This window comes from Pyrus communis, chromosome 15 (assembly GCF_963583255.1).
Source record: "Pyrus communis chromosome 15, drPyrComm1.1, whole genome shotgun sequence".
Taxonomy (NCBI): domain Eukaryota; kingdom Viridiplantae; phylum Streptophyta; class Magnoliopsida; order Rosales; family Rosaceae; genus Pyrus; species Pyrus communis.
Genome location: NC_084817.1, coordinates 7,447,969 through 7,463,632, shown reverse-complemented (window position 1 = coordinate 7,463,632; position 15,664 = coordinate 7,447,969). Strand labels below are relative to the sequence as shown.

General features: G+C 39.0%; 2 protein-coding genes across 3 annotated transcripts; one reads left to right on the top strand and one right to left on the bottom strand.

The window, feature by feature from the left end:
• The first annotated feature begins 983 nt into the window (after positions 1–983).
• LOC137717888 (glutamyl-tRNA(Gln) amidotransferase subunit C, chloroplastic/mitochondrial) lies at positions 984–2,382 on the top strand. 2 transcript variants are annotated; one of them, XM_068457389.1, is made up of 6 exons: positions 984–1,273; positions 1,364–1,404; positions 1,501–1,556; positions 1,803–1,854; positions 1,953–2,043; positions 2,273–2,382. In XM_068457389.1, exons 1-5 carry the CDS (start codon positions 1,067–1,069, stop codon positions 2,026–2,028), a joined length of 432 nt encoding a protein of 143 aa, XP_068313490.1. In that variant the 5' UTR covers positions 984–1,066; the 3' UTR covers positions 2,029–2,043; positions 2,273–2,382. The 2 variants fall into 2 exon arrangements, with proteins under 2 accessions (XP_068313490.1, XP_068313489.1); XM_068457388.1 differs by lacking the exon at positions 2,273–2,382 and having other exon boundaries at positions 1,953–2,243.
• Positions 2,383–4,629: 2,247 nt separating this feature from the next.
• Positions 4,630–14,346, bottom strand: LOC137717737 (uncharacterized). Its single transcript, XM_068457198.1, has 22 exons — positions 13,300–14,346; positions 11,737–11,852; positions 10,918–11,126; positions 10,559–10,678; positions 10,211–10,339; positions 10,010–10,135; positions 9,616–9,671; positions 9,364–9,463; positions 9,156–9,273; positions 8,863–9,072; positions 8,418–8,754; positions 8,183–8,276; positions 7,883–7,991; positions 7,439–7,710; positions 7,206–7,333; positions 6,791–7,025; positions 6,439–6,627; positions 6,056–6,342; positions 5,751–5,952; positions 5,425–5,667; positions 5,202–5,284; positions 4,630–5,087 (listed from the first exon to the last, which is right to left on the bottom strand). Exons 1-22 carry the CDS (start codon positions 14,136–14,138, stop codon positions 4,940–4,942), a joined length of 4,350 nt encoding a protein of 1,449 aa, XP_068313299.1. The 5' UTR covers positions 14,139–14,346; the 3' UTR covers positions 4,630–4,939.
• Positions 14,347–15,664: the final 1,318 nt, after the last annotated feature.

The following is a 15,664-nucleotide window of genomic DNA, read 5'->3' as shown; positions in this document are numbered from 1 at the left end:
TCTCACCCCCAAAAGACAACCCTTGGAGAAGTTTTGGACTCAAATTTAGGAATTTTTTTGTTTCCCAACCCACCACCATCCCCAATTGGAGATGGCCTAATGGCCTAAATCCACACCTCAAATCCAAAAGTGCTAACTCTAAACTCCAAATTATTAAGATGCATTGCTTCCATTCGAATGCACTAAGATGCATTAAGGTGTGTGTTTATATAAGGAAAATGAGAGTCATTCATGTTCCACATAAACCCAGTATTTACCTATTCAATGGGAATGAAAAGTGCTGGGGGTTCAATCTGAAATCAGGAATCACATTCATGATATTCAAGGAATTGAATTCTGAAGACAGGAGGTCCGATTGATAAAGGTGGAATGAGAATAGAAAATTTTATACCCAAACTACACTCACATTTTTTTTCTTTTCCTTTCAATTTCTTGTCTCTTTTCTTCATGTTATTTTTCACTTCCTTTTTCAACCACCTTTATTTCATTCTATCGACTCTTATCTTTTTAGAGTAACGTTGCATTTATTATATCAGCATTTGTACCATAAAAGTATTGTCCACTAGCACATGTGTGTCTTATCTTTATTAGAGAGATAATATAAATGATTATACAAATATATAGTAAGAGTAGCATTTTTGATCTTTTTATTCAACAGTTTTGTTTTTTTTCCTTACGTGGCATAATCTTGTGTTTTGGATCAACTTGTAAATGTATTTTTTTTTTAAACAAACGATAGTATCTCAACTAAGGGGGTTGGAGACTAGGCTGAGCCTTACAATGCGCTTGTCATAATAATGTTGTTCAACTTTATTTTTGACGAGAATCAAACCTACGATCTTCCACTATGAATAATAATATTTCTAAACCATACTAATAAGTAACAACTTGTAAATGTTTTGAACGGCGGTGGATGGAAGGATGAGGGCGCAGGAGGGGGAGAGAGAGAGAGTATGCGCACCCAAGCGCTATTTTGTCATTTCATCAAACAGTAATAGGATGAGCCAAGCTCAGTTGCCAGTCGAGAGAGAAACCAGCGACTTTGAGGATACTACTACGAAGGAAAATGGGAAGCAGAGCTTTGCTTCTACTGAAGGGATTATCTTGTTCCTCGCTACCCAAGAAGCTGCTTTTCCCAAAAGTCCTTCCTCCTCGTAACATCAATTGGGTTCGAACAAATTGCTCGACACCCAAAAGCAGCGGCCTTCCTTTGGAGCCTCCGGACTTGCCACGCTTGGCCGAGACTGCTCGAATTACTCTGACCCCTCATGAGGTAAGGTATCAAACCCTTAATACTTTGCTTTGATTATTTCCATTCTTTTTGTTCAAATTTTAAATTTTAATTTAATTTTACTCTTATCAGGTAGAAGAATTTGCTCCCAAAATTGGGCAAGTCATAGATTGGTAAAAAGCTTTGTCTTTTTCTCTTTTAATCGATAGAAAATGTTGAAAGTTTGGAAGTATTTTTATGCATTTTTGTAATTGCATTAATTTTTGCAGGTTTGGACAGCTTCAAGCTGTTGATCTTGAAACTGTGGAGCCCTCTATCAGAGCAGGTAATTGCTTCATAATTCACATTGTTGTTTTCGATTTGTGTTTTTTTGGGAAAATAAATTAATGAGACTCTAATCAAACCGCATTGCTTCAGCTGCAACGCTGTGCACATAGTTTATTAATCTAAGGCAGGAGGTTGAGTTTTCGATATTTTCTTTGTTTTGATCAGTTGGATAACCAGAGGATGTATGGATAAAAGTCTTGCTGTATTTTCGCCTTGCGTTTGATTCTGTTTGTGGCAATTGCAGATACTGAAGGCGATAGTTTCCGTGAAGATATTCCTGAAACGTTTGAGAACAGGTGCGATGGTTGTTTCATTATATTCATGTGTTCGAAATTGGGTTCACATTTGTTTTCTTTGACAAAGCTATTGAAACTTGTTTTGTGGGGTTCAACAGGGAGGCATTGATTGCTGCCGTTCCAAACTATGAGGAGCCGTATATTAAAGTTCCCAAAGTCTTGAACAAGGAGTAGCACTATTGCTATTAGGTAGTTTTTGCATTCTCTCTTAGAATCTCAAGGGATTTAGATGAAACCTATCGATTCAAACGTTTTGTTTATGTTTTCTGATTTTAGAAGTGTCCTCGTTCAGTCTTTTGTTTCAGTATCTGTTTTTCTCACATCAAAGATATGAACTTGTGCTTTCCAACATTTCTCAAAAGTGATCACCTTCTTCTGTGGTGTAAAAACTAGCTGGTTTTATCTTGTGTTGATTTAGGAAAGAGTTCGCTTCGCTTTGATCAGTCTCAGATCTTGTTTTTCGATGATGGTTGGTTATTAGGAATTTGAAGGTAGTTTTAGCTTGAGGACATATCAGGGAAGAAGCCTTTCACCTTGAACGTTTCGTAATTTCAAGGAGTATGTGCTCAACCATCGTTTGTTGCTTACTAAGCGTTAGAGGATGCATTTTTAGACTTGAAAGATGAGATACCATCCAAGCATTTGCTTGTGGACACCGAGACAAGCAAGGAATTGAATTTCAAAGTAATGTTCAAAAGTATCCTTAACCACGACTGGTGCAGAACACCTCAGTAGGTCGAAGGTGGAAGACTGGTTGGGTTTACATGTTATGTGAAGCAGGAAGAGTCATTGATCACTTTTCAAGCTGATACATTGTTCTTGAATCTCGTTTGTGGGTGTGGAGCGCGGAAAGGCAACTGAACTTGGGAAGAGATTCAAGAACAGTATGCACCCGGTGATGGCTCCCGTGTACAGGACCTAGTCTACGCCAATACTTTTGAGTTTTATTCAGTGATGAATTTTGATGCTATCTTCATTGCTTTGTTCATCACCGCACCTCAGAAACCATATGGTGTCTATAAGGTTAGGTAACAAAGATGAATGTTAGGGTGTTCATGTCAAGGCAAAACTGCGCGAGCCGTATTAGTATCTTGTTTTCTTCTATTGTTAGAGGACCTCAACTGAAATACAGGATCCACAACTTTTAATGTCCTTCAAATTATACGTGTTAGCTGAGCCCCGCCGGAGTAAGATGGGTTTAAAAATCCGGTAACCCATCCGGTCCAGCGGCTTGGTGTGGCTCGGCGGCTTTTAGTTGCAGCGCGTGCTAGGTTTTGAAAATCTCTCTTTTTCTTCTCTTATTCACACGTTCAATTCAACACAAATATGATGTAACGATAACAATTGCAAACGATAATTCAAGCCAAATTTAAATTTTGAAAACCGTGAAATTATAGTTCACGCCTCATGGTGAATGTTTCATGCAATCAAGGTCTAGAAAGTATCAAAACTTGAATCCATGTTTTGAATTGGGTGATGAATATTGTGAACGAATTCGTAGAAGTTCATCCTCTAATGCCAGATTTTCATCTTAAATTTGTTGTACTTGTCCAACATAAAGATTGAAAGGAGCAAATTGAATTAATAGCAAGTAGATAAATTCAATAAAAGATTCAAGACTCCTCCTGCTTAAATTATTGTAATAGTTTCAAACTCTCTCATCTTCAAATAATAGTAAAAATTAAAATTAAAATTAAAAAAAAAAAGAAAAAAAGAAAGAGAGATGGTAAAACTACAAAATAATTCTTCTTTAACTTAGCTTTAACTACCCTGAAGTTTATGGGTTTTCAACATTTGATAAATGAAGTTTTTTTCATCCCAGAGTGGTACCTGAAGTCGTAATTTTGGGACACTTTCATACATCCGTTAAAGTTGCTGTTAAATCAGCCGTTAACTGATGACGTGGCATCCATGTGGACAATGAATGGGTACCATGTGTCAATATGGGCCCATGTGAATATTAAAAAAATTATTAAAAAAAAGACTTGGTTTATTTCCTACCTCCCCGACCCTCCCTCCCTTCTCTCCTTTGCACCCTCACTCCCTCACTCCTCTGATCCCTCCCTCCACCTCCCCCGCCAGAACCCATGGGACGACACTAATGTCGAAGGTTTAAAGCAGCAAGAACTGGAAGAGCTACCATGGCTACAAATCTACATTTCTAGCAGCACACGACGTCCTCGTGGTGGCCCAGCAGCTCATCAATTTCTCCAACGGTCAAGCCCAACAACCCTTCCACCTTCCAAGCCTTCAAAGTGATAAATTGGGCGTTAGGTTGGGGTTTTTGCTTTGAGGTTTTCAAAATTTAAATTGAATTGATATGAGGAAAGAGAAGGGAGGGGAGGTGAAGAGGGTGGAGGATAGGGAGGAAGTGGGTCGGGGAGGTGGAGGGAGGGACCATGGGAGTGAGGGAGTGATGGTGCAAAGGCAAGAAGGGAGAAAGGGCCGATTTTATAATTTTTTTAATATTCATGTGGATCCATATTGACACGTGACGCCCATTTATTATCCACATGAACATCACGTCACCAATTATCAACTGATTTAACAGCAACCTTAGCAGATGTATGAAAGTGTTCCAAAATTATGACTTCAGGTACCACTCTAGAATTAAAAAAAACTTAATATATCAAATGTTGAAAACCAATAAACTTTAAGGTAATAAATTGACATTAACCCTAACTATTATTATTAAAATGGACCAAGTCAGTCCTGATTACACTTACAAAGTTAGGGCTGAGGACCAATTAGCCTAGAAAGAGTGACCAATTACTATTTACAAATAAACTTGCTTCCCATTATTCATAACTCAAAAGTGGTTACATAAATCAATCCCTCTCTCCCTCTCTCTCTCTCTCCCCCTTCTCTCTCTCTTGTATTTCTTTCTTTTTACTTTCACGAGTGTTCATATTTCAGCATTCTCTTTCTTCTCATTTTTTCTAACCTATGTCCTGTCAAATTGTCAATCACTCACCTACTGCCTACTGGCTACTGGCAACTGCCGAAATATAACGCGCAACAGAAACGTATCACGATAAGAGAACCGAAACAACTTGTTAATATCTTCTTGTTAAATACGATCACATCACGAATGCCAGAAGAGCTCAAAATCATTGCTGTACAACGAACGGTCTTGAATCTCCAGATTCGCAACGTGCCAATTGATCAGCTGGGATTGAAAAACTTTACAAAGCAGCAGACCAGCGGGAAAAATCCACCATTCACTTTCGTCCCTACACCCACCAGCCAGACAAACGAACACAACCTGTTAGTTGAGTATTGCGTCGAATATAACTTACCATCTCACATCTCAACTAATGAAGTTTTCGGCAGAGAGATCCCCTCACATGTTACTCCAGGGTTGAAACGCATGTTTTTTACTTGATGATTGAGTCAAATAATGAACATAACCGCAACCAAAAGCAACCGCCTGGAAAAAGAACACAAGACCAACAAATGATACAAATTAGTGAACCCGTACACGTGTAACCAGTCAACAAGCTTTACAGAGCCAAAGATGCTACTGGGAGAAGGAAGACTTGAAGTGGAGCGCCAAAAATAGAAACTTACAACATTAAACAAGGATGTAAGGTTCCACAAAGCATATAGACGTGCAAGCCCAGCAGAACGTCTAGGTCCATGACTGAATAGAGCATTGATACCAGCAGGAAACGGGAGAAGTATGCCAAGGGGTAAAATAAATAGAACCAGAAAGACGTCCACCAATGAAATCGAATACAGCTGGAGTAATGTAAGCAAAACTAAGCTCAAATCTCCTAAAAGAAGCATTGAAATGACTAAACCAACGAGATCCTGCAGTTCATAGAAATATATGTTTAGAAATCAGAGATCCCAAGTCCCCAGCTGAGACAAATTAATATAAGCACAAGAGATACCTGGTGTCCAACAGGTTTAGTATTATGAAGTATAAAAGAGAGAAGATAAAACATGTCTCTCTGTTCTTTAAGCGTTTGTAAGTTGTTAGCATCTATAATCCCTCCGTATTCTCTTTTTGGCCTCATAAAATTTTCACTTCTGAGAGACTGGTTTAGGAGCGATTCTCTCAAATGACCAGATGAATCTTCTCTGTAGTTTGCACTGAAAGTCAAGGGAAAGACAAAGTCAGACTCAAGGAAGGGGTCTAAATGAAAAGGACTAAATAGGTGTACTATTTCTAAACACAAACGTTAGAAGCCATTACCGTGATTCTTCAGTTCGTATGGCTCCATCAATGCTCCTAACAGAGGCAGGTTCACTGTCTTCTTCAAGAACATCCACCACGAGCCCATAATGACAATAACCACAAGATGTAGCCTGAAACCAGGCAAGATCAACACGTACACCATACATCTTCAAAGCAGGATTGGCATAATGTTCTAGCCACTGAAGGACAGGCTGAAGTGTAACTCTTAGCCGCCCACGGCAAACTAAGCGTAACTGTGCATTCAAACCAGCAACCATACGGTACCATGCGGTAGGCGGGACTGACTGCACAGTAAAAAGCATTAAGATTAATATTCTTTAGAAGCTAGAGCATCAAAATGTCAGAGCTGGGTTTGGATTCGTCAGCATCAATCAACAAACCTGACTCATGAGGCTTGTAAGAATGTTATCACTGTGAAGTGAGAAAGGGGCCATGTAACTTCCATCACCTCCAAAAGGTAATGAAATAGGAAATCTTTGATGTAAACGAGGGGGAAGATCAGTTCTCTTTTCATCACCACCAAGAAAGAAGTCCATATATGCTAGCATTAAATCAGAAGTTGCAGCTACCTGACGGTATTACAGAAAAAGGTTACAGGATGGAAAACCAAGTCCACATAGTGCATGTAAATTAGTTTGAAGCACCCTACTATCATATGAATTGAATTAATCACAGGCAATGTATACATTTAATTCACGACCCTCAGTGCTGAACTTAGAATGAATTTCAAACCTTAATCCCTTCATATAAAGCACGCGAACGGCAAGACCGTAAGCAGGCATGATCATACTCCGATCGAACAAATTCACGCAGATGTTGCAATTTCAATCTTCGGCGCCACTGCTGCCATGACCATGCAAGGGGGTATGCAAGAACAGAAAGAATGATGTACATTGCTCCCTCCCACCATTGATAAGTGGCTATGGAATTAATCTCATCGACAAATGTATTGAATGGCCCCTCATATCTGCCAGAAGGAATGCTATATTTCAAACTATGATCTTTTAGATTTGTTGTAAGTTATAAGTTATAACGCAGACTAAGATCGATAATTAATATGAAGAAAGTCACCATAACTTTAAAGTCCTTAAAATTCCAAGTGGGATATTGAAATGAAAATATAAATGATATATAAAAGTTAACTCACACAATCTCTTTTATTTGTTCTGGAGGTGTGTGGGGCAAATGCCAAGGATCACCAAAAGTATTAGGACCCATAAAGTACATCCGGTGCACATGGCTCTGTGACTCCTCAGCCCTGTTTGTTTCTAAAACCTACAATATGAATACCACCTATTAATCTCAAAAGTGGGGGAAGAGAGAGAGAGATATATAGGGAGATAGAGGGAGATAGAGAGGTTCTATTATACAAGAACAAACCTCATTCAATGACTCTAGGAAAGGGAAAGAGTGGTCTATTTGTGAGCCATGTTGAGTGGGAGCAGGGCCTGGTAATTCATCAACCCCAACCAATTTCATACGCGCAACACTGAGTACCAAAGCCAACAGGATGAGGAGCCCGATCAGAAGAAGACCGAATAGCCAAGGCCCACCAAATGTGTAAATCAATTCTTCAAGGGCTGTAAAACAGTTTGGCATGTGATATCTGTCTGAAATGCATTTGTAAGGACAAGGAATCTCAGCAACACCTCCTGATAAGAGAACAAGAAATGGTTTCATGTTTAGATACCAGAAGTGACTTAATATGGTACAGGAGACTAAACACAACAAACAACAAATCAAAGGATGCAATACCACTAAAAACTCAAAGGCAGTAGGCCTGGCTCCTAATAAAGCAATAAATTACTAACGTTAGAGAAGTACCTCGGACAGAAATATAAATCGCACGAGCGGGAAGCTGAGTAGCAGGACAATGATGACAAAGTGCCATATCAGACCCAATAGCATTCTTATAAGTGCCAGCTGGACATGCCTGAGAAAAAAAAAAAAAAAAAAAAAAAAAAAGAAAAGTTCGAGTAGCAATTATTAACATTCAAAGTTTTTCTTATAGACTTACAATGAGTGCATGTTCATGAGTGAGAGAGAGAGAGATCTTAGAAGTTAGAAAATAACTAGACGATTGCACATAGGAATACAAAGTATGTCCAAACAATGAATATGTACCTCACAAAAGGTCCCATAGAGACCTTTTGGGCAATCTGTACCCGTTAATGTTCCATTTTCTCCAGCACCACCCTGGTCTCCACCCACCCCTCCCCTGCAATATAGTTATAAACCAATAAATTATTTGTGCTTTTCCCTTTTTTTTCTCGGAAAATTAATCATAATAGTCCTTAAGTACATATGAGCAAATTAGACTACACAAAAAGTACATATGAGCAAATTAGACTACACAAACCCTGCAAGGATGCTTCCGTCCACACTTGCAATGGGCTGATACACATCTCCAGTGGGAATATCCGACCAATGAAAATGAATCCTTCCACCACCGCCTCCACCACTGCCGATGGAACTACCATATCCCCCAACACTTGAAAGAATGGCAGTCTCACCAAGAGCTAGTGTTCGCAAGAACAGAAGTATAGTTCCACCAGACCCACCCCCAGGCCCTCCAGTTGTGTTATCAACAAGGGCAAAATTTTCCTCCACAGCAGTCCCTTCAAAACTTTCACCATCAGCTGTCATCGCACCTTCAACAGACAAACTTGACAAGGGATGTTCTGAAGAACCCATTACTGTTTGGAAAATACAATGTATTAGAATGGGAAAAAGAATTGGAAATGGAAACTGTTAACTTTTAAGTCAATTAAAGTGTAAAATATACAAGTCAAACATAAGCTTACTGATAATACCACCGCCAGCAGTTAAGCCAGCTGAAGGGTCATATCCACTTCCACTACCAAGTTCACAAGGCAACTTTGCATTCCCATATGAGATTCCACCCTCAACACAACTGCCATTATAACATGCCACCCCACCTTTACCTCCATGCCCGCCACCACTGCCAATTCCATTGCTTAAAATGTTGCCACTGCCAATACCACCAGTACAACCTGCATGCATAAGCAGTAAAGCTTTGCTTAATGTATTCTGGGGTTGGAATTTGGATAGGAAGATGGGATCCCAAAAATCTTACCCATTCCTGATGTACTTATTTCTCCAGAAGAATGGATAGCAATGGTCCTTGCCCGGTGAAAATTAACAACAGATCCTTTTATGAGGCCTTCAATAATGATATCCTCAACTCGACATACCTGACAAAGAAAAGTAACAGGACTGTAAAACTTGAATACAAAAATTTACTTTTTAGAGCCCCATTACAGCATCACTCAAATGATACGCACCTGAAGAGTAAAGGACAGGGATGAGTTCACATTGCAATCTTCAGGTGGATGAAGTAGCTCATAGGGGCAATGTTTGTTTTCACAATAAAGCTTTGGTGTTCTGTGGAAAATGAAAATCGAAAAATCTAGTTAACTAAAGGACCACACAAATCCCCCATTTATTTATTTTAGAGAGTAAAGGGGGAGAGAGGGGGGGAAGGGGGGGGGGGGGGTGGATAAGATTCAACAGCAATAACCCAAGGTCAAACGTACACAGAATCAGATGTGGCATTCTCTAAAGGACCACGCAAAACAGATCCCGGTCCAACCTTGATAAAGAAAAAAGAAGTCATAAATAATGACGAATTAGAGGAAAATGGGATTTGTTAGCATCATACAGCACATAAATCATCCAAGATAGCTTATCAAATCCCTGGATATATTTCAATTCAAAATGTCATGGTTAGAAATTTTAAACAACCAATTAATCAAAAAGAACGCAGTCCATTTCTACAGAAACAGTACGAGAAGAACAAGCACAATCCATAGGCTCTCGCATGACCAAAATTGCTAATAAATTTTCAGAATGAACGAATAAACAGTTAATGACATGCGTGTAAACAGAAGATTAGACATTGAGGCTATGACATCAAAGAAAACCACTCACATGAATACTGTAGAATAGCGATAAAACCAGACGCTGTGCTTGAATCCAATCTCCAGGTCCTGATAAGTTCAATAAACCTTGTCCATGAACTCCCAGATTTGCATTAGAGTGTATCACAGATGATCCCTATTATAAACAAAGATTACTTGTCATAAATGAAGACAAACTCTACATAATGCAAAGAGATAGTAAGCAACTTACCCTGAGAACCACCAAGTTGCTAGACTCGAGTAAGGATGTCTCAACAGCTTCTTCCCCTCCACCATCAATGAGCATCTTGGAATTCCACATCAAGAACATTTTTACAGTCATGCGTAAGGCCCCATACACCTGAAATTAGAAAAGGAGGGGAGGAAAGGCAACAAGTTCAAAAATTGGAATACCATAACATCATATCAAGTTCAAGATCAAAAGAAAAAAATAAATAAATGGCTTCGTACAATGTGAAATTTAATTATCTGAAGGAATTGAAACAAAAAATTGTCAACCAGATTGCATCTTAATATAATAAGGAACTGCATACAATGAAATCCAAAATTTGCCACTTACTTTGATTACAGAGTCGCTCATCAACAATTCTTCAGCCAATAACTCAAACTCTGATGAAGCATAATGTTGAAGTCCAAAGCTTAACACCCCATCACTCAAAAGGCTTATCTGTCCTTGCACCTATACAATGCATAAACAATGGATGACTGAATCTTTTTCTCAAATTTTAAATTCTTTATGGAAATGATACCCGTATTCTCTTTTCAAACTAGACCAAAATCTATATGAAAGTAAGACAAGGGATATAGAAAACACCTTTTATCCAACAAGAAAGTGTTTTTATATAAACCATACGAAAAGCTAAAAATTTACAGAGAATGAAGAAACACTATAGGTTACACATTTTGAGTTCCACACACCTGGACACGACTCCAAAGTAATGGGACAGTCGCCCTCGCCTTATTTTGAATATAAACATTTGTCCAAAGAGGCTGATAAGGAAACTCCATAAGAAGTGATTCTGTATCTGTTGACCTGTTATGATTGCTAACAATAAGGCTTCGAGGAACTGCATCATATAAAGTCCCAGCCCCGCCTGCATTTTCTGGGCAAGCATAGCTATTTCCTCCTGATAATGAGATAATTAATGTCACATCCCCTCGTTCCACATCAAGAAGTAATTACCACCAAAACAATTTTTCGAACTCCTCCAAGAGGGCTTTCATAAAAGCTGACACATTTCAATTTTCAGAATTGCATAACTTAAATATATAAAAATAGGAAAGTGTTGTTGGCACTCCAAAAATCTCATTCTACACTCCTCACAAATGTATTTTTCTTTCTAAATATAGAGAGTTTGGAGTGTAGAATGAGAATTTTGGAGTGCTAATAACAATTCCGTAAAAATAAATAATAATTTATCTTCTGATAGATGACATTTTAAGAATAAAAGCTAAACTGAATTGAGTTACTTGAAGAGAATCAGTCTTTAACAAGTAAAGTAAACAACAAGATCAGTGGAACGATCATGAACACTAAAATTACTTTTCGAAGAAATTTAATATTGAAATCAGAACAGCAGATTACGAAACAAGAGAAACTACTGAGAGAATATTATAAAATGCTAAAAAACAGGTCAAGAAAATCTCAAACATTGAATTGAACATAAGATTTGTCCAAAATTTTTATAAGAAATCACAATACAATTAGCCATGTCAGGCAAACACATGGTGTCTCACCATGCACAAAAATTTTGGGGTCATCGTGCCTGCTATAGACATCAACTGACACTCTTCCACCACCACCACCAGCGTAACCATCACCACCACAAGCACTTATCCTGCCACTACCAGTCCTGCACTTCATAACAACAAAATTCTTTAGAAGGCATAAAGGTCACCCTGCATAAGATTCACATCCTGTTGATACAACTTGATGCAGATGTAAAGCACAATCGTACCAACAGTCACATGGACTTGGGAAATGAGAACAATGAGATGAAGCATGGTGGCATAAGAATCACATTTGAATAATAAGTAAAATGACCATGTTTTGATGCACAACTACAGAGTTACCACAGACCCCAGTTGTTAACTTTCTAGCATTTTTGTCACCAGTGTAGAAACAACAATGAAAACACAGATTCAAACATAAAATCAAAATTTAAGATCAAACATCATTCGTTCACTTTACTTATCCACAAAAACTTGGATGTAAACCAAACAAGAGTTTTTAGAACACATCTCAAGACTCAAAAGTACAGCCAATTGTGACTGAAACAGCGCACAAATATCATCTCTGACATTCTATAAGAAAAATCTGGGTGAACACAACATAGAAATGTAAAATTTTATTCCAATTGATCAAAATTTATGTCATGTCAGTTCTTTCAGTGTTCCATTCTATTTGACTTGCCTCAACAACTTAAAACTCAACCAAACAAAGGGTTATAATCCAGGGAAGTCTCTGAGAATTCGAGGTCATGTGCAGAAATCTTAAATGGGGCCCTCCTTAATATAATCTTTTAGGAAAATACTAATATTTTTTAACATACTAATTTTTGTCTTGGACATTGTACAAGGAAAATGATAATAAACACACACCCTTTTTAACCTCTCCGACACCTATTTTTAATCTTGTCTGTTGTTTTTGTGTGATTTATTCAATTCGATGGCCAAAAATAAAAGTATCTGAGAAGCTTAAAATGGTGTGTGAAAATCAGTTGCCAATAAACAAATCTATTATTACAACTAACACAAACTTTAAAACTAAAACTCATAATCAATTAAGAATCACTCAAGTCAAATTCATAACATAAAACACCTAAATTTACTATGTCCATTCAATTAACAATCGTATTATAATATACATTAAATGCCTTACATGAATCAAATTGTTAGCTCTTCACTCCAAGTAAATGAACGATCTCATGTATTTGGGGATTTACTTAAGAGCAGTATTATGAGTTATGGACTTATGAGAGAGAAATAATCCAATATTATTTTCCCTATTAGGCTATTATATATTTATATACTATTGAAAAAATCATATTATATATATATGGGGTGCAGATACATCTGTGATGGAAACATTTCAGTTCCCTAGCATTTCTGTTAACTGAACAAATAAACTCAAACTCGCCATCTTACCGACAGTAAATTTATATCTACTTTCTCCTACATATCATCAACATATGCATCAAAAACACAAAAAAGATCATTTAACAGAAAAAACCACTACAGAACATTTAATTATTAATTAAATTAAATAAAAAAAATAGGAGAATTGATAATGAACATTACATTCTATGAGCCTTAATGTAGATACTGCCACCAGAACCACCGCCACCTCTATTCCCTCCGCCACCGCCTTCAGCCAAAACACTTCCCTCCACCACCAGCAATTCCTTCACTTGGAGCCTCACCCTCCCTCCCCCTAAACCTCCATAATCCACCTCCTTACTCGTCGACCCGCCTCGGCTCCCAAAACTAGCCGGCCTCTGCAGCGTCGACCACGAGTATGCATCCCCTCCCCACACGTCCTCCGGAAGCTTCGTCTTGTCCACCAAACAACACGCCCCCCGCCCTCCGTGTCCTCCACCCGCCCCATCTATCCCCTGCGGAGTTCCACTCGTCTGCGGCGGCGGCTTCCCAGCCAAAGCCGTCGTGTTCAGCGCCGAGCCGTTGAGGAAGCTCGCATTGCACGCCGTGAGCTCAAAGGCCCCGGCCAAAAGCGACGCGTTGCTGCCTAAGCTAAAGTTACCACTAATGTTAATAATTATCGCGCAGCCATGAATCGCGCAGCCGAATCTCACCCCGGGCAGGATATAAAAGTTGCCCTTCCCTGTTATGTACACGTCGGCGGTGAGGTTCAAATCGGAGACTATCTGACACGTGGCGTCCAGAGAGCCGACGCCGCCGAGGTCATCGGTGCAAGAGACCGACGGCGGGAGCGGCGGAGGAGGTGGCGGAGCCGGCGGCGAGTAGTCTTGGTGGAAGAGATAGGAATCGGAATCGGAGGAATCGGTAAACGAAAAGTCCTCATCTTCGGACGCGAGGAGGAGGTGGCTAGGGTTTGCGGTTAGGGCAACAAGGGCGGAGAGGAATGCGAGGAGGAGAGTGGGAGTGCGGAAGCGAGCCATTCACTGGTGGCAAGAGTCATTACTCATCAGATTGAATTGGGAATTTGTTGAGGCAAATTGGAATTAGGGATTTTCGAATACTATCAAAACGCACAAATCAGGGTGCGAAGTTTTGCGTTTTGGTGTGAATTGTCCAGAAGAAATCCGACTGGCAACCCTAGAAATCGCTTCTGCAACAATGACGGAGAGAGAGGGGACACAGAAACTTCATCGAGTTTTGGGAAGGTTGAGGAGGTTAAAGGAAATCATCGCCTGCATCAGGTTCCACGTAAACCTTACTCGTGCAACGCAACTATTGGCTATTGTGTACGAGTATTGTGGGACCGTCCTACCAGGATTGGTGAACCGGGTTAGAGTTTCGTAGGATTGAGCGTAGGTTATCGCACAGTCAGATGGATCTCACGCTTCTATAGAGAGCGTTTCCGACACTCTGCGAGATAACGGGTACAGATGATGAAGAAGCGGGAAAACGACGACGTTTACTGTTTGTTGGCGCGTGGCGGAGGCAGGAAATTTGACAGCAAAAAAGTAACGGCTACTTCCCCGCGGGTGAGCTAATTACGTGACCGATGGATGAAGTTCTGCCAGCGAGGCAGCTCCCACGAAGTTTGACTTAATTCATCAACGGGAATCGGGGAATGGATTGGTCTGTGACGTCTGTGAGGTGAGAGGAGGGTGACATGGTCGTTTTCTTAACAGAATGGGTTAGGTTGCTTTCTGGAGGATTAAAAGTAGGACACGTGTCCAAATTGGGGTGAAAGCGATTAAAGAAGCTTACTCACTCGCACAAACTTAAGGGCGTGTTTGGTTGCGGGGTTTTGCGTGGTTGGTTTGGTTGGGAGGTTTGGGATATTTTTTAACTAATTTATTTCCTTTTTTAATTACTTGGTTTTTGGATTACTAGGTTCTGAGAGTGTGCGAAAAAAGTTTGGAAAACCTCTGATTTGTTGACGAATGATTGGATTAATCAATAAAGTAGCGTGTTTGGTGGTTTGTCAGTTGATTTTTTTGGGGTAACGTCTCCTCACCGCCATAAATAGTAAGGGACTGGGATCCTCTTCGTAGGGATCCAAAGATCAATCAATTGTGTTCGTTTATCGTATATTATGTAGTTAGAAATTATTTTAAAATTTAAATTGAATATAAATAGTACCTAACGAAAACTGACAGTATAATGTACAATAAATGAACATGATTAATTGATCATCTGAATTCCCACAAAAAGTATCATATTTCAATAGTCAGATAGTGAAGTTTGAAGTCCGTAGATTGTCGACTCCATACACTCATTTTACATTTTACATATTCTTTGTTATTTTATGTTATTTTGATTTTCTTTAATGTTTTTTATTCAATACTAGGAGGGATATGTGGAAATAAAAAAAAAAGACCATGTGGATAACACACCTCTTATCGCAAACGCAAATTAAGACAGTGTTTTCGTATAATTATCTTTGAATTTTCTTCTTTTTAAATTATAATAGTTTATTATTTAGTATTCAGGTCTGGTATTTTTCTTGATTTGT